We start from the raw sequence: 25090 nt of genomic DNA, 5'->3' as shown, positions 1-25090 counted from the left end.
TGCCCCGCCGGGTCCTGCGCCCGCGCGCCTTCCGGGTCCCGAAGAGCCCGTGAACACACGGCCCCGCGCCTCTAGAGATCGAAGCCGCGGCCCCGGGGCCCCAGGACGAGGCGGCGGTCCCGTTTGGCGTCCCTAGTGGCTTGGCCTATGGCAGGGGGTGTCAAGTCACACTCAACCCCACAGTTCATGCCGTGCAGTTCTTTGAATTCCTTTGAGAAACAAGAGGCGTGCCCCATCGAACCAATGTTTCCTTCCTTTGCCGCCCGGTTACTGTTCCCTCAGCACCTTAGTTGCCCCGGGAGGTCCCTAAAAGGGCTTGGGGATTGGCCACGCCGCGGCGGGGGCTGAGGAGGGGGTGGTCCCTGCCCCTCTCCCCCGCGCTGTCCAGCCCGGGCGCTTCCGTCCGGCCAGCAGAGGAGTAGCTTTTTTTTTTTACAGGCAGCGCCTTGGCCACCTGGCAGGGCTGGGTCGCCTAGCAACGGCGGGGTCCTTCCTGGCTCGGCGGCGCTTCGGGCCTGAGGGGAGAAAACCGCAGCTAAGGACGTTGGGGGCAGGCGGCCGCGTTGCGGGAGGCGGTAACGGGACGGTGACGCGCGGTTGGTGCGCCCGGGGTCCGGCTTCTGCATCCGAGGAGAGATGAATACGGTCAAGGCCCGGGTGGGGCCCGCGGCCGACCGGCCTGCGCCACCCGAGGAGAAGGAGGGCGAGGCGGGCGGGAAGGAGCCGGGGGCGGACGCGGCCCCCGGGCCCAGCGCCGCGTTCCGCCTCCTAGTGACTCGGCGAGAACCGGCGGTGAGGCTGCAGTATGCGGTGAGCGGCCTGGAGCCGCTGGCGTGGTCCGAGGACCACCGCGTGTCGGTGTCCACGGCCCGCAGCATCGCTGTGCTGGAGCTCATCTGCGACGTGCACAACCCGGGCCAGGACCTGGTTATCCACCGCACCTCGGTGTCTGCGCCTCTCAACAGCTGCTTCCTCAAAGTAAGTCATCCCCGGGCCGCAGCCCTGGGTCTCTGCCTGCTCCCCTCCCGCGCCCGCGTCACGGGTCCCTGGGGAATCCCGGCCCACGCCTAGTCCGGGGATTCCCCTCCTCGCCTCCAGCGCTTAGGGTCACGGTTGCTTAAAAAAGAAACAAAAAACCGCCCAGACGTTTACGCCCGATTCCCCGGGTCACCCATCCATTCCACACACACACACACAGTCCATTCCCGACACACACACACACACACACACACACACACACGGTAGCTTAAAAAACAAACAAAAAACCGTCCAGACGTTTAGCCCGATTTCCCGGGTCACCCATCCACTCCCGACACACGCACACACCGCACACATCTCGGCCGGCTGCCGGCACACACACACACACACACACCGCACACATCTCGGGAGGTCCCTCTCGGAGCCACGTTTTCCCTTCGCCCCAGCGTCTGGCCGGCTGCCAGCGCCGATTTCTTTCCTCGGCGCTTTCTGAGGCTCCACCCCCTGTTGACCCAACCCCAGACCTGCCTCTGCCGTTGCTCCTGTTGTCTGGGGCTTGCTCCCCGAGGCCTTTGGCTGGCTTTGTTTACTGTGTTGTGCCCTCCACTTGCGCCTCTTTTGCTTTGGAGGAGAAAAATTGGTTCTTTCCATTGTCTTTACTGTTTCAGTGACTTTATTATGAGTGGTCTTTGCTTCTCATTTTGCGCAGATGGATAAATACTGGATGTCGGGGTTAGTACTCCAGTTTTTCTTCAATAACTAAGAGGCTTTGGGATGTAGAACGAAAAATAGAGCTTCTGGAAAATAAGTGCAGTTCTTAAACTTAAAGCCCGAGATCTCCGTGTAAATTTAGTGCTTTCGGTTTCGTATTAACTAAGTTTGCCTTCAGAACTTTAGGGCTCCTGAAGTTTTATTGTTCTGTCATCACCATTTGCAAGTTGTTGGGTTTTTTTTTAAGTAGTAAGTCGTATTGTTCATTTAGTGGTTTAAAAGTATCGCCTGCCGTTGCAGGGGACACGGGTTCGTGCCCCGGTCTGGGAAGATCCCACATGCCGGGGAGTGGCTGGGCCCGTGAGCCATGGCCGCTGGGCCTGCGCGTCCGGAGCCTGTGCTCCGCAACGGGAGAGGCCACAACAGTGAGAGGCCCGCGTACCGCAAACAAAACAAAACAAAAAAAAAGTATTAAAACTTTTGCTGTTTCTTTTATAGATCTGTATGCATATATGTGACAGTCAAAGTGTATATTCATTCTTTCAACACATTTTTGAATACCACTGTGTATCAGCTAGGCACCAATCTAGGTTCTGGAAGTAAAGCATTATACAAAACAAAGTCCCTGTCCTCATGGAGCTTACCTTCTTTTTGCAAGTCGTGAACAAATAACAGTGTAATAATAGGTAGTGATAAACGTTGTAAGGATATGTATCTATATAAAGAGAACGTATTTTTGTGAACTTGAAGTTTTTTTAAAAAAACTCTTACTCTGCACAGCCATTTAAAATAGGAATCACTAACTGGGTAGGGTACAGGGAACCCACACCACTTTTTAGGATACTTAATCCAAGTTTGAAACTGATAAGTTGATGTTGAGTTGGATCATTGGTAAACCTGTATGACTAAGCCTTCTAAGATCTTGGACAAGATGTGAACAAATTGATTCAAGTATAACCAATCAGGTGGATAGATGTTCTTAATGCTCCTGAACTGAGAAACACTCAAGGAAGGGGCAGAACAAAGGGGTTTTAAAAGGTGTATCCTCTGCTGAAAAGGAACTTACTGTTGCTCAGGATGTTCACATGCACATCAGCTAGAGAAAATCTTAAGTGTGTGTCTCAGTATGGTAGAGATTTAATACTTCAGCAGAGAGAATTTAAAGAAAGGAAGGAATAGTGAAGCGAGATGCTCTTATCAGGGAAGGTTATTTGGTGGTGAATCTGCAGCAGACCTAAAAAAAGGTAGGGTTTGGGTTGTAAGAAGTCCTCCGGAGGAAAGGGTCATCCAGATGGCAGCAATGAGGTGCCCGTCTCGCACACATACATGCAAATCATGAGCGTAACATGCTGCTGTTCGTGTAAATAATGATGGGTCAGCAGTTGAGTTCAAGTAGCTTTCCTAGAGAGTCAGAGGAAGTAAAGTGAGGCCAGTTTGGGAACTTTGAAGGTCAGTCTGAGATGGTTGACTTCAATCTAGGAAGGCCTAAAGTGCTGTTACAATATCATGGACGTGGACTGACCTGGTGTGGTTCAGGAATATGAATCTGGCTGGCCTAGAGGCAAGTACATGATTGTTGGCGTCAGTATAAAACAGGGGTTAAGAGATTGCACTTTGGCACCAGATAGCAAGATAGGCCTATCTATAAAAGGAGAGTAATAAAACCTACCTTGGGCTTCCCTGGTGGCGCAGTGGTTGAGAGTCCGCCTGCCGATGCAGGGGACGCGGGTTCGTGCCCCGGTCTGGGAAGATCCCACATTGCTGCGGAGCGGCTAGGCCCGTGAGCCATGGCCGCTGAGCCTGCGCATCCAGAGCCTGTGCTCCGCAACGGGAGAGGCCACAACAGGTAGAGGCCCGCGTACCGCAAAAATAAATAAATAAATAAAACCTACCTTGTTTAGAATTTTCAGAAGATTCAGTTAAATATATATTTATATACGTACATACATGTACATACATACACATGTGTAATTACTTAGCACAGTTCCTGGCACACTGTAAATGCTCAATTTGAAAAATAGTCATACAAGTATGAAGGAAGGAGCTTGGGTTAATGCTATGACTGTGGATATGAAGTTATTTATAGTACTGTATTCTGATAAAAATTTGACTCTGTAGTTGGTTCCACACCTGAGAAATGAGTAATAGGAAATCTTTATATATCCCTCTGGTAATTGATTGCTTTCCTGAAATTAATTAGTGGCATCTTCCCCTTCTGCACTGTTCTTCGGTATGCACATCACAGAAACCACCAATCAGCAGGCTTACTAGCCTAGCACTGCCTGGTGAATGAATGCTGAGTTGTCCTGCAATTCTAAAAGAGGCTTCTGTGGGATAAAACTGGAGTAATGGTAGGAATGTAAAGAAGTCTCTATGTGTACTTTGACTGCACTACCCGTTGACAGTCCCTGTGGATTTAAATCTACTTGGTGCTGTCCAGCTCGCTGTAACATGAAAGATGGACATTCTGCAACCTAGATTTCAGTATGTAGCACTGCTAGAAGGTAGATACTAAACCTCTTTGAAGCTTTTGTCTGATCATTATTTAGATTATGAATTTTTTCAGGAAAATATGCAGTTAAATAATAGTTGACATATTATCTGCAATTTGCAAGTTACTGTCCTGGGCACTGAGGTTATGTGATATAAAGGTGAATGATATAAATCTGAAAAGCAATAAAATAGTGACTTAAGAATAAGTTGCGGACTTCCCTGGTGGCACAGTGGTTAAGAATCCGCCTGACAATGCAGGGGACATGGATTCGAGCCCTGGTCCGGGAAGATCCCACATGCCGTGGAGCATCTGAGCCCATGCACCACAACTACTGAGCCTGCGCTCTAGAGCCTGCGAGCCACAACTGCTGAGCCCATGTGCCACAACTACTGAAGCCTGTGTGCCTAGAGCCTGTGCTCCGCAACAAGAGAAGCCACCGCAATGACAAGCCCACGCACCACAACGAAGACCCAACGCAGCCAAAAATTAATTAATTAATTTAAAAAAAGAGTAAGTTGCAGTTTCTTTTCCCATTGGACTGCTGATTTAATGAATCATCTAGTTGTACACAGTTCCAAATTCTAATAATATATGCATAACTAATTTGTATCAGTTGTTAAGAACGTTAGTAACATTAACTCCATCTACTAAATTAAGTAAAATAACTATTTCCTGTCTTTGGAATTATATTCCTGCCCTCAAGAAGTTTGCTATCTAGTAGCTTCAAATGAGTTTTTATTTGTTAGGTGCTTACAAAGTACGTAGCTATTAGTTGTAATAGTGGCCAACTAGGAACGGGCCACTATTGGCTGATTGGCTGGGGGTCAGCCTCTGGGAGCTAGACTCTTAACTGGTATGCTTCTAGGGCATCTGAGTACTTGTTTTGATTTGTTAACTAGTTTGTGATACGGAGAGTTGAGGGGAGGTCCAGTAGGCTAATTCAAACTACCTAACACATTAGAAATTACTGCACAAAAAACCCTAAGGACTTTCCCTACTGGCTGACATCCACACTGCTCTCCATTCCATCAAGGATTCTTCCTGCAGTGAGTAGGACCAAGCTTGAGCTTCCTTTATTTCATGCTGCTGCTGTTTGGGGTTACGCATTCTGTAAGTTTACTTTCAGTTCTATAGTAGATTTTATTGTAATAGTAAATTATCCTAGTCTGAGGATTATTGCTTAGTTTACAGTATTATGGGATTTGGTGAACAATTTTATATCTACCCTTCATTTGGTGGACAACTTAATGCCTATCTACCCTGCATTTTACATACTTTCATTAGGTCTCATTAACATTTACTTAATCCTCAGAGAGTATTAATAATTGTCATCATAGATAACATTTATTGAGTATTTATTAGTATGTGCTTTACATACATTGACTTAATTAACCTTCCAAACTCTATGAGAACATGTATTATTATACTCTTTATAGATGAGGAATTAAAGCCAGAAGGTTTAAACAGTTTGCTCAGGGTTACAGAGCTAGTGTATGATAGAGCCAGGATTTGAATCCAGGCAGTCTGGCATCACAGGAAAGATTTTCACTCAAATTTTATATACCCATCCAAAGCTCTGGGCTTTGATTAGCATTGTTTTATTAACAGGTTAGCCAGTGACACCTGTATTTAATTGGAATTTCCAGTCTGTATTTCTCCAGCATGTCTGTAGGTGTATCCAAGAGACTACACTAAAATCAAGATACACTGCCCAAGACACAATTTCCAGAGATGACAGCCCCCTGAAAGGTTCTGTTGTTTAAAAAAAAAAAGTTTGGACGTATGGACACCAAGGGGGGAAGGGTGGGGGTGGGATGAACTGGGAAGATAGGGACTGACACATATACACTAATATGTATAAAATAGGTAACTAAAGAGAACCTTCTGTAGAGCATAAGGAACTCTACTCGATGCTCTGTGGTGACCTAAATGGGAAGGAAATCCAAAAAAGAGAGGATACGTGTGTACGTATAGCTGATTCACTTTGCCGTACAGCAGAAACTAACAACACTGTAAAGCAACTATACCCCAGTTTTTTAAAAATGGTAAAAAAATAAATAAGTAAATAAAAAATAAAAGTTTGGATAACTCTGGTTAAATAAGTCTCTTCAGTAGCTCCCTGGCTATAACTCTTGATGGGGGAATAATATATAATATATAGCATTTTCAAAACTTATTTGGTTATAGACCTCTTTTTCAAGGGGCAATTGAGGGGAGTGATGTTCTGTTTTACACACTTTAGGAAAAGTTAGTCTTCTAATTCATTTGTTGGACTTTATATCTACTTTTCATTTTATATGCTTATGTATTATGCAATTTAGCAGTTAACTATTTGTTGCATTATGGTTTTCTGACACATCTCTGGTTGTCCAAGCTTTATCAAGGAATGTAATGGTTCTGAGTTCATCTTCCAAGGTCTTTCTATATTCTGGAGTGTAATTGCTCTGGACTTGGGGACTTAAACTCATTTAAAGTGAGTTTCGTTATATCCATGTATATTTAGGCTTGAATTCCTTTTTAATCATGTTTAATCTACTCTTTCCAGTTTGAAGATCAGCCTCTATGTAAAAGAAGATTGACACTAAAAAGGAATCGAAAGATTCTGCTTTCTCTGTTATCCATTTCTCTAAAGACAGTGGTTCACATCCTTTTCTTCTTCCTACTTCTGACATAACAGAAACCATATTGTATTTTATTTTTATTTATTTATTTATTTTTGGCTGCGTTGGGTCTTTGTCGCTGCACGCGGGCTTTCTCTAGTTGCGTGGAGCGGGGACTACTCTTTGTTGCGATGTGTGGGCTTCTCATTGCGGTGGCTTCTCCTGTTGCGGAGCACGGGCTCCAGGCGCGCAGGCCTCAGTAGTTGTGGCACATGGGCTCCCGAGCGCAGGCTCAGTAGTTGTGGCTCATGGGTCCAGTTGCTCCGCGGCATATGGGATCCTCCCAGACCAGGCCTCGAACCCATGTTCCCTGCATTAGCAGGCAGATTCTTAACCACTGTGCCACCAGGGAAGCCCCCAGAAACCATATTTTAATTGACCTGTGTTCTTTTGGGGCTTTAGCCTTTCTGGCTATTTTCTTATAGCTCTGGACCACTTTCTTTTGGTCATTTATCTCTCCTCTATCTTTAATGTCCCTTTAAAATCTTTCTAAAGAGCTCACCATTGTACACCTAGACATTAAATAAATAGCACTGCTCATGTATGTTACAGACTTGGAGGAGGGAGAGATGAATGAAAGCTAGAATGATCTCAGAAGGCCTCAGAGTTTGACCTGGTAGGAGGGATGGGATTCAAATAGAAGGAACGAGAGCGTTCTACACAAGGGAGCCAGGGAAGGCAGAATGGGAGTGTTCAGGGAACGGCAAATAGTCTAACGGCAGTGGACATTATTCTATACAAACAGTGGACAGGCACTTCCCTGGTGGCGCAGTGGTTAAGAATCCGCCTGCCAATGCAGGGGACACGAGTTCGAGCCCTGGTTTGGGAAGATCCCACATGCCACGGAGCAACTAAGCCCGTGTGCCACAACTACTGAGCCTGCGCTCTGGAGCCCACGAGCCACAACTACTGAGCCCACGTGCCACAACTACGGAAGCCCATGTGCCTGGATCCTGTGCTCCGCAACAAGAGAAGCCACCACAGTGAGAAGCCTGTGCACCGCAACGAAGAGTAGCCCCCGCTCACTGCAACTAGAGAAAGCCTGCACAGAGCAACGAAGACCCAACGCAGCCAAAAATAAATTAAGAAAAATAAATAAATTAATTAAAACAAGAAAAGAAAGAAACAGTGGACAGAACTGTTGGAGTTGGCTCTCAGCGTAATTTGTAAATGAAATTTCAAATAGAAAACTTAAGAGCTGACATTTGTATTACAAAAATATTGTTAAAAATCCAGACATCTAATTGTATCAAAGATGTATATAGGTAGATATTTTTTCATGACTTTCTCCTTTATTGTTTTGTGACTAGTTCAGCAGAATGCTTAGCTGACTCTTTAGAATCAAGTACATCTTTGTCATTGCTACTGCATATGTCAATTCTGAGAACCATGTGGGAACGAGGCTATGAATAATGACAGCACTTATTCTGACCCTTAAAAAAAAATTGCCATTACCTGAGTGAATGCTCACTTAGGTTTAGACACGGGCTTGATCTTTCAAATGCATGTCATGCCAAAATTAACAGAACTGATATCAAATTACTGTTTTACATATTTATAATATGTAAACGTGTAACTGATTTATGTATTTATGTGAATCAGTTAATTCACCCTAATCAATGTAAATATAGTCCTCTTAGAGTGAAATATTTATCTGATAGTTTTTATATCTCTTATTTTCAGGTTGGCTCAAAAACGGAAGTTGCTGAGTGTAAGGAGAAATTTGCCGCCTCTGAAGACCCCACAGTCAGTCAGACTTTCATGTTGGACAGGGTGTTCAACCCTGAGGGGAAGGCTTTGCCACCACTGAGAGGATTCAAGTACACTAGCTGGTCCCCCATGGGCTGCGATGCTAATGGCAGGTGCCTCCTGGCAGCGCTGACCATGGACAATCGCCTGACCATCCAGGCTAACCTTAACAGACTGCAGTGGGTCCAGCTGGTCGACCTGACGGAGATTTATGGGGAACGTCTTTATGAGACCAGTTACAGGTTCTCTAAAAGTGAGGCCCCGGAAGGGAATCTCAGGGATTTTGCTGAGTTTCAGAGAAGACACAGCATGCAGACACCAGTCAGGATGGAGTGGTCAGGCATCTGTACCACTCAGCAGGTCAAGCATAACAACGAGTGCCGCGACGTGGGCAGCGTGCTCCTGGCCGTCCTCTTTGAAAACGGCAACATTGCTGTGTGGCAGTTTCAGCTACCGTTTGTAGGAAAGGAATCCATCTCTTCATGCAACACAATTGAGTCAGGAATCAACTCTCCTAGTGTTTTGTTTTGGTGGGAATATGAGCACAATAATCGGAAAATGAGCGGCCTTATCGTGGGGAGTGCTTTTGGACCTGTAAAAATTCTTCCTGTCAATCTCAAAGCAGTTAAAGGCTATTTCACGTTAAGGCAGCCTGTCGTCTTGTGGAAAGAAATGGACCAGTTGCCAGTACACAGCATCAAGTGTGTACCGCTGTATCACCCTTACCAGAAGTGTAGTTGTAGCTTAGTGGTGGCCGCAAGAGGACCCTATGTGTTTTGGTGTCTTCTTCTGATCTCCAAAGCAGGTCTGAATGTTCACAATTCTCACGTCACAGGCCTGCACTCACTGCCGATTGTCTCCATGACTGCAGACAAGCAGAATGGGACGGTATATACTTGTTCCAGTGATGGGAAGGTGAGGCAGCTGGTTCCCATTTTCACAGATGTTGCATTGAAGTTTGAACACCATTTGATTAAACTCTCGGATGTGTTTGGCTCAGTGAGGACACACGGGATAGCTGTGAGCCCCTGTGGTGCGTACCTGGCCGTCATTACCACTGAGGGCATGGTCAACGGCCTCCATCCCGTTAACAAAAACTACCAGGTTCAGTTTGTTACTCTCAAAGCCTTTGAAGAGGCAGCTGCTAAGCTTCTGCAATCTTCAATTCAAAATCTCTTTAAGCAGGTAGATTTAATAGACCTAGTACGTTGGAAGATTTTAAAAGATAAACGTATCCCTCAATTTTTACAAGAAGCTTTGGAAAAAAAGATTGAAAGCAGTGGGGCCACCTATTATTGGCGTTTCAAACTCTTCCTCCTGAGGATTTTATACCAGTCAATGCAGAAAACCGCTTCAGAAGCCTTATGCAGACCCATCCTTGAGGACTCAAAAATCTTACTAGTTGACTCACCTGGGACGGGCAATGCTGAGGGCGAGCAGCAGGAAGAAGGCGCTGCCTCCGAACAGACGACTAAGCAAGGCCTTCAGGAGAGGAGCAAAGGAGGTGATCCAGAGGGCCCCACAGATGACTCAGTCACTCAGCCTGGAGACACTGGAGGCCGAGAGCCAATGGAAGAGAAACTCCTTGAAATCCAAGGGAAAATTGAAGCTGTGGAAATGCACTTGACCCGGGAGCACATGAAGCGAGTCTTAGGCGAAGTATACCTGCACACCTGGATCACAGAAAACACTAGCATCCCCACCCGGGGACTCTGTAACTTTTTAATGTCTGATGAAGAGTATGATGACAGAACCGCACGGGTAGGTGTTCATTAACAAAAACACTGAAAAGTCTGCTTTCTTTGTGAGAAAGAAGTGACCTAAACTTAGTTCGTAAAGCTCCACTTTGCTTTGACATTTTTTAGGTAATTGATTGGCATGAGGTGCAGGAGAATAAATAAGAAACAGATTAATGCAGAGGACATACTCATATCACACAAACAATATTGCAGTTCTTACTCTCACTGTGGCCTTGATTGGTACGCAAGGTTTGAGAGATTTCCAGGCTGTGGATGAGCTCCAGAAGCAGACCACGCTGTGATTGGGCAGACCCAGCAGGGGAAGTGTGGCACACCCTCCTTTCCCTTCCTGTTTGCAGAAGGTTTGGGAAGTGGGAGGACTGTGGCCGGGACTGTTTCCATTTGATAGTACTTGAGGGGGTCTTCTGATTTAGTCTAGAAGGGCATAGGAGCTAAACAAATAATTACTTATACATTGTTGTTTTGTTACAAAAACTGGGTATAATCTTTATTTTGATGGTAGAACAGTCTTACAGTATTATCCAAAATGTATTTCACAGAATTCAAGTTCCCTGACAGAACAGTAGGGTTCCAAGCTTGGGGAAATACTGCATACTCTATACTCCTCTTAAAGGTTCCCAGTGTACATCATCCTTCTAAGGGTTCTGGGAATTCCTATAGGAAAGAAATCATTTAACTTTGTGTAGCTCAGTGTTGTATAGACTTATTAATCAGGAATCCTGAGCTAACAGCTTTTAAAATCCTGAAGAATTGTGTTTTAAGGAACATACTGTATACTAAAATATTCAGGACCACAGATGTCTGTGGTTCTTTTTACTCTGAAGCTTGATATTTATGCTCACTGCCTGAAGTCTTATCTAAAATATTAATTGCAGGTAATAAATTCAGATATCTTCCATGCCTAATGTCAAACCATTCGCGAATCACTTGTTGCATTTTCTTGTTGGAAAGGGGTGTGTGTGTGTGTGTATACGTACCCGTACACCCCTAAAATTATTTCTTAAGGATGTTTGCAACAATCTGATGTTGACTGAAAAAAAATACACAACCTAAAAGTTCAGTTACATTTTATTTGGCAGACAAAACTGAGGACTTAAGCCTGGGACACAGCATCTCAGATAGCTCTGAGGGACTGCTCCCAAGGGGCAAGGGGGTGGAGCCAGGATCTATTGGAGTTGTTGCAACAAAGACCAGGGTAGTTGGAGCATTAAAGATTACTGTTAATTAAGGAAAACCAGATATCTGAAGTTAAGAAATTTAGCACTTTTCTATGTATGGGAAGATGCAAAGTCTGGGCTCACTGAAATCATTCCTTTGATGTGCACCTCAGCTACATGGGGCCAGTATCCTGTGCTTCTCATCTCGAGTCTCCTTGGTGCCCCAGCAGGGGTGGCTGTAGTGGCTGACTGCTAGGTGCCGGGGCAGGGTGGCAGGGTCGGGGTGGGGGGGCATCCTGCCTCCATCATGAGTTCCCTCAGGGCCCACCGACGGGTAGCTGTAATGTGATGGCTCGATGGCAGCAACACCCTTTGTTTACTGGTACGGCAGGCAGTACTTTCATTCACACCCGAGTAGTTAAGATGTACTGTTCATGTAACTGACCTTTCATCTTTGAAAGTCAACTTTTAAGAATTGTTTCATTGTGGTCTAAATTGTGTGGAAGAGTTTTCTGGTATCACTGGTTCATAGGACCTAGCAGGGATATTATAAGTGTAAAATATTAACAAAAACATTTTAGGAAATTTGTAATGGAAGCTGGTCGGCAATGATTCAGAATAATTGTCCAGATGCTGCATGAACATGGAAAGCTACATTTAGCATAGTTACTTGGTTCCAACAGAGCCAATTTAAAGAAGGGAAGATTATACTCTGCCCATCTACAGCAACTGAGTTTTGATTGAACACGATACGTTTCATGTTTTAAAATCCTACTGCGTAAAACAAATGTTTTTTGTTTTGGAGTTTACTAGTTAAAGGCTAAGGAGAGTACTTAACTTGTAACTTGGAATTTATAACTTTCTTTATCCCCTGCTTTGAAGGTTGCTCGTGAAATCTGACAGTAAACCATTGGACAGTTTTCTTAATAAATGCACATATTTTGAAAGATAGGGAATAAACTTTGTTTTCAACAACTAAAAAATAAAGTAAAATCCTACTTTTACTTTATTCATAAAGTGTTCATAAAAATGAATCTTTTCAAACCTAGTACATTGGTTGTCCCTGCTATAAGGGACCATAAATAAGAATTTTCAAGGCCAAAAAGGCCAAAAGTTAATGGGCTTTAAATTTGTAAATTATATGTAGAGTAGGTAAGACACCCTTTTGAGCTATTAAGATACCCTTCAGAACTTCAGTGAACTAATTTTAGTGAATCACAGACTAAGAAGTTCTTACACAAGAGCTTAAGTGTCAATGGATTAAAACTTTGAAGGACATTATCTGCTAGTAAGACAAGGTAGTTCTTAAGGATTGGTGTATCCCATGCCTCCCAGTAATATAGCTGGTAAAGGTGTTTTTCCAACAAAATAATGAAGTAGATCAGTGTTTTGCAGACTTTCATTTTTGGAGTGATGCAACTCTAATAAAGCAGAGAAACAAGCAAAGCTGAAGTAGGGCCAAGGCCTAGAGCCCGCCCCGTCCATCTCTCCCACTCCCACGGTGGGTCCCGCCATGCCTCTGCTGTGGGGTCGGTTGGTCTCCAATTGCAGGCTGACTGGATTAGTCATGGGTCTTTGGGCCATCAGAAGGGGAAATTATTATTTTTTAATCTTGATTATCTTTTTACTTTGTAAGCTTTTCTTAAAGAATAGACTTTTTTTTTTTAACATCTTTATTGGGGCATAATTGCTTTAAGAATAGACATTTCTATAGTTCTACAGAGTTAGTGTTTCACATGATATTTTGCCTATAGAGATTATGTTTTTCTTAAAGTCAAAACATTGTAAGTATAGCTGAATACTTTGTCTTCTAACAGAACTCTGAAGTCCTTGTTTCAGAAGCAATTAAAGGCAAGTAATAAGATTTGCGTTTTCAGAACAGTTTTCCCTTTAGTGGGTAAAGTTCACTCTGTCGTCACAGGGTGCCTGAATGAATTTATTTTGTTGTACTCAGCCAGTTGACACGAGTTGAAGGTCCAGCTGTTTTACTTTTCAGAGAGAGTGCTGGGCCTACCTGGAGATGCAGAGCTCCTGCTGTGTGTCAGATGCCGTGTAGGTTTCCATTTCTCCTCTGTTTTAGGAAGCCCTGCGCTCACCACAAAACATGCTGACTGCTTTGTCTCACTAGGTGCTGATCGGACACATCTCAAAGAAGATGAACAAGCAGACTTTCCCTGAGCACTGTAGTTTGTGTAAAGAGATTTTGCCATTCACAGATCGCAAACAGGCAGTCTGTTCCAATGGCCACATTTGGCTCCGGTAAGCTGTTTTTGCTCATTTTCCAGTTTTGTGTCACACAAACCACTGTAAAGTGTTTATCCAAAGTGTATGTTGCCCGTGCCATTAGGTTGGAGAAAAGCTGCTACTATAAAACCTGGTGTGGGCTTTCTACCATCCGTTTGACTCAAGCGAGACACCCTTTAATGATGGGTTATTTTCTGCGTCTTGTATATAGGGGGTTATTTATTTTGGTAATATTATTTTGCTCTGAAGTAGCATTAAATTTTTAAAAATCAGTATGACAAAAGCAATACCTGCTGAAGTTAATAGAATATAAAGTGCTTCTGTACTCTGTTTGGTTTATCTCTAACAAAAGATAGAGGTCTTCCTCCGTCTCACTCTAAGAGGGAACCTTGGCACGTCTTCATCTTATGGCCCCACGGGCTGCACGTGCCGCAGTTGGTCACTCCCTCTTCCTCCTCCTTAAAGCGCTTTGTTATCACCTGGCCCTCTGGACACAGTATCTCCTTGATGTCCGTCTTTGGACCTGTCTTTCTTCTGTCACCACTCTCCCTGGACTGTCGCCTATCATCTGTACACTGGTGACTTAAACATATTGCTTTAGTCTGAATCATTCCCCTTCAGTCTAGACTTCATATCTAAGCACCTGCTCAGTTGCTCTGTCTGGAAGTTTTAAAGGCATTCCAAATCTGAATCCAGCCTTTTCTTGCTACCTCCACCTCTACATCCCTGGTCCACGACACCATCCTCTCTTGCCCAGATTATTATAGTCATCTCCCAGCCCATCTTCTGTGCCTTTCCTTGCCCCCTCCAGGCTGTTTTAAGTAGAGCTGAGGTTGTGATCCTATTATGACCTCATCAGCTCATGTCACCCCCTCTGCTCAAAACTCTCTAGTGGCTGCCCATTTCTGATGAGTAAAAGCTAAAATCCATTCAGTGGTCATGACTCCATGGCCTGGCCCCCATCAAGGGGGCCATTTTCTCCGGCTTGCTGACTTCACTCAAGTTGCACTGGCCTCCTTGTTCCTCAGGTACACGCGGCACCCCTCCCACCCTGGACGTCTTCACTGGCTGTCCTCTCTGCCCGGGGTGCTCTTCCAGCAGGTGTCCACAGGGCTTCCTTCCCAGCCACACTGCCTAAAATCGTGACACCTGATGACATCCCTCTCCCATCTCAGTATGTAGTCTTCATCCCTCTTCCTTGCTTTATTTTCCTCCTTAGCAGTTATCACCACTATATATATATATATATATATATTTTTTTTTTTTTTTTTTTTTTTTTTTTTTTTTTTGCGGTACGTGGGCCTCTCACTGTTGTGGCCTCTCCCTTGTGGAGCACAGGCTCTGGACGTGCAGGCTCAGCGGCCATGGCTCACAGGCCTAGCCACTCCACAGCATGTGGGATCTTCCCGGACCGGGGCACGAACCCGTGTCCCCTGCATCGGCAGGCGGACTCTCAACCACTGCACCACCAGGGAAGCCCTATATATATTTTTTTTAATGAGGAACCTTCTCTTTCTTTTTTATAAATCTATTTTATTTATTTTTGGCTGCGTTGGGTCTTCGTTGGTGCACATGGACTTTCTCTAGTTGCCGCGAGCGGGGGCTACTCTTGGTTGCGCGACGCGGGCTTCTTATTGCGGTGGCTTCTCTTGTTGCGGAGCACGGGCTCTAGGCGCGTGGGCTTCAGTAGTTGTGGCACGTTGGCTCAGTAGTTGTGGCTCGTGGGCTCTAGAGCACAGGCTCAGTAGTTGTGGTGCACAGGCTTAGTTGCTCCGCAGCATGTGGGATCTTCCTGGGCCAGGGCTCCCACCCGTGTCCCCTGCATTGGTGGGCAGATTCTTAACCACTGCACCACCGGGGAAGTCCCACTTAATATATTTTTACTTTATGTTTTTCTCCTTTCTCTGGAATAGAAAGTTCATGAAGACAGGCAATTTGGTTGTTTTGTTCATGGCGATTTCTAGAACAATGCCTGGTGTGTGGTAGGCACTCAGTAGGTTTTTAAAGTTTATTTCCAGTAGAAACAGGATTGTGCGTTAACTACCTTAACAACTTGCGTGTTCTCTTAGCAAGACGACGTGGGCATTTTCCACATCAGTACATAGATCCCCTTCCTAACAGCTGTAGAGTTCTCCACTGTATGGATGCTCCGGCACTCCCTCTTACTGACGGATGTCTGGATTTCCCGGCCGTTGCTGTGTCCCTAGACTTCCGATCTGACTGTTCTGCCTTATGTTTGCGGAGAAGAGGAAACCAGCTTGTAATAGTAGTGGCCTTGTAACGGTAGCCACTTGCGCCTGTTGGCGTTGCCAGCGTGCCAGGCACGACTGAGCAGTACCTGCATCCTGAGCCACACGAGGGGCGCCGCCACTGTTCCCATTTTTACAGATGAGGAAACTGGGGACTGGGGAAGTCCGAATTTGTCCAGAGGCAACAGGCGGCTAGCGGCAGAGCTGAGAACTTGGCCTATACATTGTTGTCCCTCAGATGGCTTCTTCCACAAAAATTATTTTCATTTTTGCTGATTGAAGTTAGTGCCAGAATACCTGGGTGTAATTTCTCCCGGTGAGGATGGGTGCTTGCTCCCACTCAGGTATAATCTTTCTTCCTGTACACCCAAGTCTTTACTCAAGGTAAACCTACTTGGAATTCCTTCCCCCAACCCTCCCTTCCTCTTTGTATTTTTTACTGCTTAGTTGCTCACCCTAAACACTGTTATCCTGCAGAAAACCTTCCACGCAGAGCCCAAGTGCTCTCTCTGATATCCACTGCTGCCCACCTTCCCTTATTTGCCTGGTCCTGGTAGATGCTCAGTGAATGGCCATTGGTTGGAATTGAACCTCTGAGCTTTTGTTCATGGCCCTTCTTTTTTTGCACCATTAATTTTGTCTTCTATATCTTTCAGGTTTTCCCCACTGTGCTGGGGAAGACAGTGCTTATACCTAATCTTAAAATTCACTAACAAGAATAGTTTCCAGTATAATACATAATTGATTTTTTTTAACATGAAAAATTCACACTGCAATCAGGTGTAAGCGGACTACATTCTTTCTCAGTGCTGCAAACATGGCAAAAAAAAAAGAAGCTGCAGTGACTGTCTGGATTAGAAGCTTTGTATCTCTTGGTTTAGTCTGACGGACACTTCCCCTTTACTAAGTGTGGGGTGGGGTAGGTCTGGCCTGTGCAGAGGGATACATTGTCGCCATGCATTTGTGAACTGTTTTTGCCCTTTACTTAGTTAACTTGTGGTTTTAGAATAACTGTATGTGGTGAGTTACCTTCAATACTATGCTGCTTTCCACCGTTAGTAGAACTGATGGTACAATCTGTCTGCTTTCAGGTGCTTTTTAACCTACCAGTCCTGCCAGAGTTTGATATACAGAAGGTGTTTGCTCCATGACAGCATTGCCCGCCATCCAGCCCCAGAAGGTGAATGCTTTCCCAGCTTGTGGGAGGGTGAGGTTGAGCACCCCCAAGTCCTCCCTCCTGCTTAGTCTTGCGCCATCAGGGATGGTGAGCAGGCTCCTCGTGCTCTGTACACTATTATCACAAACCACAGCTAATTAAAAAGTGGTCACTGGAACATTATTCACGTTAACATACCTGTTGCATTTTAGTGTGGGAGTAAGTAGGGCTGCAGTTTACTGTTCTGTCACTGCAAGCAAATTATTCAAAAAAGCTTGTTTTAGATGGCATGTATAGACTATATAGTGTTTGAAGGAAAACTCTGCAACTGATAACGTATACAAAGACAGCATTGCTGAAACAGGGACATGCACTTGCAGTCATCCTTCTAGTAGCCATGGTGGGATTCTTTTTCGGGTTGGCCAGTATTCTCTTTCCTGATAGCCCTGGTGACAAAGCCCACATTTATGACATAACTAGTTGGAAATAAGATCGTAGATGTATGTCAGGAATTAGTGATGTAAACAGCCCCATGAATGTCAGTTTATGACCTGAGGTTCATTAACATCACACTAACCAAATGAGCTAACTAGACACCATTATACACGTGTACACTTTGGGGGTAATTTATGGTCTCAAGTAAAACAGAATGTTCTGTGTAAAACTACACCCTTACTGATTTTTGCTCTAACCTGGCTGAAGCTCTCTGATTCTGAGAAGCTGGTGTGTGGGCAGCTTGTGTTCTGTATTAACTCTGTTATGGAAAATGCAATCATAAAAGTAGAGAAAAAGAGTATAAGAAACTCTGATGTACCCATCATTCAGCTTCCGAAATTGCCAGCTCACGACCTTTCATGTTTCATCTGTAGTCCTCCCCCCCTCCCCCCCCCCGCTTCCCTCCTCTTTTTTTTTTTTTTTGGTACACAGGCCTCTCACTGTTGTGGCCTCTCCCATTGCGGAGCACAGGCTCCGGACGCGCAGGCTCAGCGGCCATGGCTCACGGGCCCAGCCGCTCCGCGGCACGTGGGATCTTCCCGGACCGGGGCACGAACCCGCGTCCCCTGCATCGGCAGGCGGACTCTCAGCCGCTGCACCACCAGGGAAGCCCCCCCTCCTCTTATTGGATTATTTTGAAGCAAATGTTGGGGGACTTTTAAACACTCATTGCAACTGAGAATTGGTATACTATTTGGACAGGAAATCAGGAAAAGATGGAAACAAATAAAAAACACACACCTGCCAGGTGACGTTGTGTTGAGCCGCATACAGCTCTTGGGAAGAATGTGAATCGCTGAGATCTGGAGAGTACTAACCGGTAGAGCACAGTATTTCACAGACCAGGGAAGTTTTTAAAAGGGGGAGAAAGTGTTGACACAGTGTTGCCATGTTTTTATTTTTCCAAGTAATGTATTTTTTAAAGTTACTGGAATTTTATAAGAGTATTTTAACATTATCCACGTATGAAGGATATACTCTCAGAACAAAGTATAGTCCTTTCTTTAAGCAGAATGAATTTAGCTTCATGAGACACTCATTCATTGCCCTCATTTTCCTATTGCATCACGCACTCAGCTTTGGGGACCACAGATTTAGTCCAGCCTCGTCTAGAACGTTGTAGTGAGGGGCTCTGTGCAGGGACACAGAGCTGGGACCAGAGTGCCCATCCCTTAATACTGTGGTCCATCCAGGGCTCATCCCATTTGATTGCCTTTTCTGAAGTTTACGCTCAATACTGCTTGTCTTACTTTTGTAGATCCTGACTGGATTAAGAGGTTACTGCAAAGCCCCTGCCCTTTCTGTGATTCTCCTGTCTTCTGAATGTCCAGGATGGGAAGATGGAAAGGGCATGTACTCTGCTGTGGAAAGTGCCGTCCAGCCCCAAGAGCTAGGACGCGCAAGAGGAGAGGCACCCTTCATGACTGTACATAGGGCGTGGGGACTCACTGCTGAAGTGTGTTCTCTGTCTCCAGGGACTAAAGAATGTCTTTAAAGTGACTGAGTGCAGAGATTTTAAGTCCTTTTGAGATGAACATTATCCCCCAACTCCTTGCCAATGAGGAACTTATTTTTCAAGTGTCTTGACTGAAGCAGTTTGAACAAAACGCATGCCCTGTCATTTCTCAGAACAGAATGGTCCCTTCTAGGGAGTATGGATAAGGGCCTTGCTGGGCCGAGTTAGGCTTTTTAATTCTGGCCTTGGTCTGGAACTGTCTTGTGGCTCCAGGGAGCTGTAGTTACCTGGTACGTGGTATGCAGTGTCCCAACAGATATTAAAGTGTCTGAAACAACCTGTGGGCCTGATATTTGGTTCTCAACAAACAACTGCAGATCTGCATCCTGCCAGTTGTTTTTCATGCATATTGAAAACATTTTCTTAAAACTATATATTTTAAAGAGGTTGAAGCCAAGACTAAAGTTGGTTTTAATGTGTCAAAAGATCAGGTGACTCTTGTAAGTTAATAATTGTGACATTTTTAATGATCTCTCCCATGTCATCAGTTTCCTGCTCTGACTCCTTCACAGGTATAAGGATGTCAAGTATTCCTGTTCACCTGCATCACAACCCTCTTCAGACTTACCTGTGACAACTTGGTGAGATATTTGTACACAGAGGAAAAGTAATATTTTCTCCTTTTTTATTAAAACATTTAATATTTTTAATGTTGATATTTCCAGACGTATCATTTATATCCCGAGTCTGTCTAGAGACGTCCAGAAAGAGACAGGCAGCTCAGAAGTGTGGACCCTTGAGCTCTGGTGCTATCGTGTGTGTAGCTCAGTCAACCAGAGGCTGGGAATTCCTTCCCCCTGCAAAGGTCCTCGATATTTATAATACAGGTATTTTCCTGTGGACTGTTAAGAAGAGATGTTAGACATTAATTGGTCTTAAAACCTACAATTAACAATAGACATTCTAGAACTACAGTGTCCTTGGATTTTTAAAATAAGTATCCTAGGGATTGGTGCTAATTAACAGGACTGTAAGGCACTCACCTTGAAATGGTGCATATTTCTGGGAAGTTGGATGGGAAATACAAAATGTGAAATTTAAGTGATATTAAACCTTTATTCTAACACTTATTCTTGCTCTTATTTTTGTATCCTTAGTGAAAGACATTTTGTCCTCACTGAGAAACGCTTGCTGTTTGGAGAGCATGTAACAGCAACACCGCTCCCGCCTGTAGGCTCTCTCCCCCTAGTGTCTTCCCTGCTCTGTCCGTAGCTATTGGAGACAAGAGCCCTTAAGAGGCACTTCCAGACAGTCTGCTTTGAAATGTCTTTTGTTTCCCTTTCAAATTTTTGTTTTTGTCTCCTGTGTTTAATTCTGTATTTCTGCTGCTGTTTAGTTCTGCTGGATCACCTGCTTATCTTTCTCATTTTGGTGGTAATTTCAAGAGGAGTGTTTATCCAGACTTCAGGGTCCAGCATGTTCAAATGATTGTCAAGGAAGAGAACCAGGCAACATTAAAATCAGGAAGAACACAGCTCAGGAAGCTGTATAGCTGCGGTCGTTTGTGCCTAGAGCTGTTTCACTTTACAGTAAATATGACAGTAAAAATTGAGATCCTGTCAGGGAATTCTTGCAGTTTCTATACTCAGAGCACGTGCTGAGTTTCACTTATACTCAGAGCACATGCTGAGTTCCACTTATACTCAGAGCACATGCTGAGTTTCACTTATTTTTTTTTCCTAATCAGAGTTAGTAGTTGATTTGTTCTTACTGAGGAATTTTGTGCTGCTGCCATTTAAAACTTACGTTAAGTTTTTATTTAAAGCAGTTATGCATTTGGGGGGAAAATTTGACTCTTAGGAATAAACTAAAAAGGGTCACCTGAGTTATTTTGTATGTCTGGGTAGCAGTAAACATGGCAACTCTTTTACTAGAACGTAGCTTCTCTCTGGGGGGCTCTGCCCAATGGCATTCTTAAGGCTGAAATCCAGCCAGCACCTGCCTCAAATTTCTGCACACCGAGTTGGGAGCCCTCTGCCCCCTCTTCCCACCCCTCCCTTCTGTGGAGGTTAATCCATTGACCTGTGAGAACGAGAGGAGATTTTCAGTTAATGGCAGCATCACACAGTGCGCTTCTGAATGTCCTAAGGGTCAGCATACTTGGTGACAGAGTGGTGAGCAGCGAAGCCCTGGAAGAGCGTGAGGGACGCCGGGAAACTGTCTCCTGGTTTACACTTAGCATATGCCCTCTGTGCCTTCCTAGAACTCACCTGATCTGTGTAGTGGATTTCAAGTTAATTTCAGCTGTCACCGCTCCACAGCGTGGATGAGACGGCCATGATGCCGCTGCTTTGCATGAAGGTGCAGGAGCAAAGGTCCTGTGCAATTAGACCTTCTAAGCCATGACAGTGTTGCATTTTGGGAGTCTGATGTCCACACCTGTGTCACACTTTCTCTGTTGAGGGTTATTTGTTCCTGTTATTCTAGATAAGAAATTGAGAGTTCGTTAGGCCTGATACTCATTCTGAAATCCTATGTCCACTACCCAGACTTCAAGCCATCTCTGCCTACTATTGTATCTGCCCAAACTACCAGTTATTTTTCAATGTCAGGAGTTACTAGAACCACTGGTGAAGCTCATGGTCGAGGGTGACATTTTTCTGCTTCTCCCTCTAGGAAGTTTTTGAGAATGTTAATGCTGGGGCGTGTGGGCTAGACCTATTAGCAGCCTTCACCAGTTAGGTTAAAAGAAGGTCAGAGGGTAATAACTGAATATTAAAATATATTCTGTTGTAACTGTAATGGTGTCAGATTATATGCAGAAGAAATCAAGGCTCATTGGTCTTGTCTGGAGGAACACAGAGCTGCTTTTTCAGAGCACCCGCTCTCCTGGCAGCACTGAGCTGTGTCGGGGTTTGGTGAATTGCCACGGCTCCTGGAATGAAAGCAGGAATTACTGTCACTGTACGATTTCCACGGGTCCATCCATCCTCTCTGCTCCTGACCTCCCTCTCCCTCCCTTCCAGGAGGGGTCCTCTCCATTTCCGTCCCTTTAGTTCTCTCAGCTTTAGGACACCTTCTGAGCTACCAGATTTGAAAGAAAAATAGGTTTGTGATAAAATTTCTAAAAACTAAATCACATAGCAGGTCTCCCTTCCTAGAAGAAACTATTAAACAGTAGTTTTTCTTTCTAAGAGTAATAGTGTTAGTTGTTAACAACTTGATAAACTGTATCTGGTTTTCTTCAAAACTCTGAATTATAATTTCCCTGTTGGAAATTTCCCACACCTTCAGGCTGGACTTTGGGCAGAGTGGGCTGGATTTCATCTCCCTGCCACCACCCGCTCTGCTCCCCAAGCCAGTTATTCCTGACAAGCAAAAAAAAATTCTGGCTATATTCAAAGTCAGCAGGCCTAAACTTTTTTAAGGGAAAGATAGGTTCTGCCCTTTTTTCTTTTTAGAGATGGGACAGCACAAACAGCAAATAGCTGGACCAATAAAAGCATCTCTTTACGGCTAGCCCTGCGTGGACTGTTGGGGTCTGCAGGCTTCCATGGTTGAGTGTGAACAAACACATCCCTGTGCTCTCACGCTGCTACCTGTGTGGGTGGGGCTCAGCAGCTCTGTTGACAGCAGAGCGGCTCGGGCATCTAGCCTCTCCCCTCACCATCGTCGGATTGTAAAAATGCCTCTATAGCAGACCTAACTGAAGTGAAGTGGTTGCACTTTAGCTGTTAGTGGAAGTAGCAGCCGGCAGTTTCCAGCAGAGTTTTAGACCATGTCTCAAGTCTCATAGGTATTAAGCTTTGAACTGCTCTTTTTTGATGCTAAAAGAAGTTTTTGGAGCTAGGATCTTCATGTGATAACCTGGTATCTGCAGTTCAAGCTGACGTTAGAGCGTGTGAGATTTGACTGTCCTTATACTGCATTAAGTCAGCTTTGCAGTTGCTTCTAATGATCACTCTCACCACAGCATCGCTATCCTGGTGTACAGCAGGGTTTTTCAGGAGATGCAGAGTTGTTTCCCTGGCACAGATGCACATCAGTATCAGGACTGGCTGGCTGGCCTGAGTCTGGTAAATAGGGTGCAGCCTCCTATCTGCCTGTATGGTTTGTTTTAAGATGGCTGTTTCTGAAAACTTGCTGTAGAAATCAGTAAATTTAACGGGGGAGAGACTTTATATAACGAAGTCCTGTAAAGAAGTTAATCTTTTTGTTATATAATATGTATGCCCCCAACCTCTTAATCAGATTAGGTGATTCCGCTTTTATCTTGCATTTTAACTTATAACTATACTCCAGGGGGGGAGACTTAATATATGATATGAGGTCCCAGACAGTGCGTTTATTCACCACAGTATTATATGGTTAACCAACATGGTGTTCATTCATTCATTCATTCATTCATCCCAGGCTTGGGAGGAGTTGCAAAGGGGGAATGATGATACTTTCATACTGATGTGATAAAGCAAAGGTGCAGGCTGTCTAGTTGAAATATTGTAAATGGGTTGGTGGACTTGAATTTCAGAACTCTAAATCTTATAGTTATTTCTAAGGTAAAAACTTGCTTACCTCACTATTATGAAGTCCTGTTAGTTTCATAGAAAGATCCTGTGAAATGGTCTCCTTGGATGGTGTAAGAGGTGGTGGCTTTGAAGCATTTCATGTGTTATCAGTTTGACTCTTGGCTGACAGACTGGTGAGGTCTAGGGTGTTTTGTTTTGTTTTTGGTATTAATGCAAAAATGAATTATGTCTTTTTCAAGACTGACTCAGATTTGTACTTCAGTGTATGAAAAGAAAGTGAACATCAAACTTGTGTACACAGAAATAAGACTGTATAGAAAAATAAGTCTGTGTTGTGTAGAGTAGTATATATTTTGTTTATCCAGTGCCTGCGCTATCTTTGTGCTTGGCTTCAAATTATGTGTTTGTTTACATATGACATTTTTTGAAATAAAAAGAAAAGGCAACTAAAAACTTAAGGTTATGGAAAGGAGATGGTTTTTTAATGCTTACCATCTGATTAGGTGGTGTGTTTTAAACGTTTAGTGTGTAAATAAAAAACTTTAAGAATAATAGCACATTTTGCTTGGAATACCCCCATCCAGAAGAATTGGCTGCTTCCCTGCATTATACGTATGTACATAGTGTTCATTATTAGATTGTAAGCTCCTCAAGGGCAGGGACTGTCTGTCTCATCTTGGTAGTTCCTGCAGCACCAAGTGTCAAGTGCCTTGCACAGAGTAGGTGCTGGTGATACAGAGAATGAGTGAGTAACTTCCTGCCACCTGTAAGACGAAGCATGGTTCACTTTTTCCAGTGTGTTCAAAACTGCGAAGAACTGATGACCGGAAGAGGGCAGAATTCTTTCTTGGGTTTGAACTGGGTCTCCTGGGCTGAAGCAGACCATGCTGTCTCCTTTGCACTAGTTATCTTCTTTCCCTGAAGATACACTGGTGTCCTGAGCTTTTATCTGATAGTAGGGCAGAGGTTTCCGGGAAAAGTTTGAAGTGGGAAAGATTATAGAGAAAATGAAATGGAAATTATGGAGGGTGTTTGTCAAATGCAGTCCTGTGGGGCAATCATCTTATTTTAGTTACTACTAAAGAAAAGGGTAGCAAATTCTCTTTCTTTACCAGTTAGCTGGTTGGCCAATTTTCCAGTTAATGAAATCGTTGGTTTTTTAGCTTTTTCCCATTTTGGATACCCCGCAATTGCTCTTAGGATTCTGGTACTTAGAGTCTATTAAAGTTGCTGTGAACATCCAGTGCTGTACATAATGGCGGTTTTGTAAATGTGAAATAACCTCAATTATGTTGTGTTTTGTATGCAGAGCCACTAGTATTGTTATCTTGGCCACTTTTTTATTCAAAATAAATAAATAATCAAATTACTTGTATATCGTGTGCATGTTTTCACCTGGCTTGTAGCGAAGCTTAGAAACCTCTTTTGTCCTGACCAGCACCAGCAAAGGTAAGT

The 25090-nt window shown here is 44.3% G+C and overlaps 1 protein-coding gene across 3 annotated transcripts; it reads left to right on the top strand.

Annotated features, from left to right (window-relative positions):
• The first annotated feature begins 515 nt into the window (after nt 1-515).
• GTF3C4 (general transcription factor IIIC subunit 4) lies at nt 516-25010 on the top strand. Of its 3 annotated transcripts, XM_060300247.1 has the most exons (6): nt 516-978; nt 8527-10353; nt 13638-13768; nt 17094-17182; nt 19682-19750; nt 20267-25010. In XM_060300247.1, exons 1-5 carry the CDS (start codon nt 637-639, stop codon nt 19741-19743), a joined length of 2451 nt encoding a protein of 816 aa, XP_060156230.1. In that variant the 5' UTR covers nt 516-636; the 3' UTR covers nt 19744-19750; nt 20267-25010. The 3 variants fall into 3 exon arrangements, with proteins under 3 accessions (XP_060156230.1, XP_030694322.1, XP_030694321.1); XM_030838462.2 differs by having other exon boundaries at nt 19682-25010; XM_030838461.2 differs by having other exon boundaries at nt 18912-25010.
• The last annotated feature ends 80 nt before the right edge of the window (nt 25011-25090 follow it).

Source organism: Globicephala melas, chromosome 6, assembly GCF_963455315.2.
Source record: "Globicephala melas chromosome 6, mGloMel1.2, whole genome shotgun sequence".
NCBI lineage: Eukaryota > Metazoa > Chordata > Mammalia > Artiodactyla > Delphinidae > Globicephala > Globicephala melas.
This window is presented reverse-complemented; position numbering and strand designations above follow the sequence as displayed.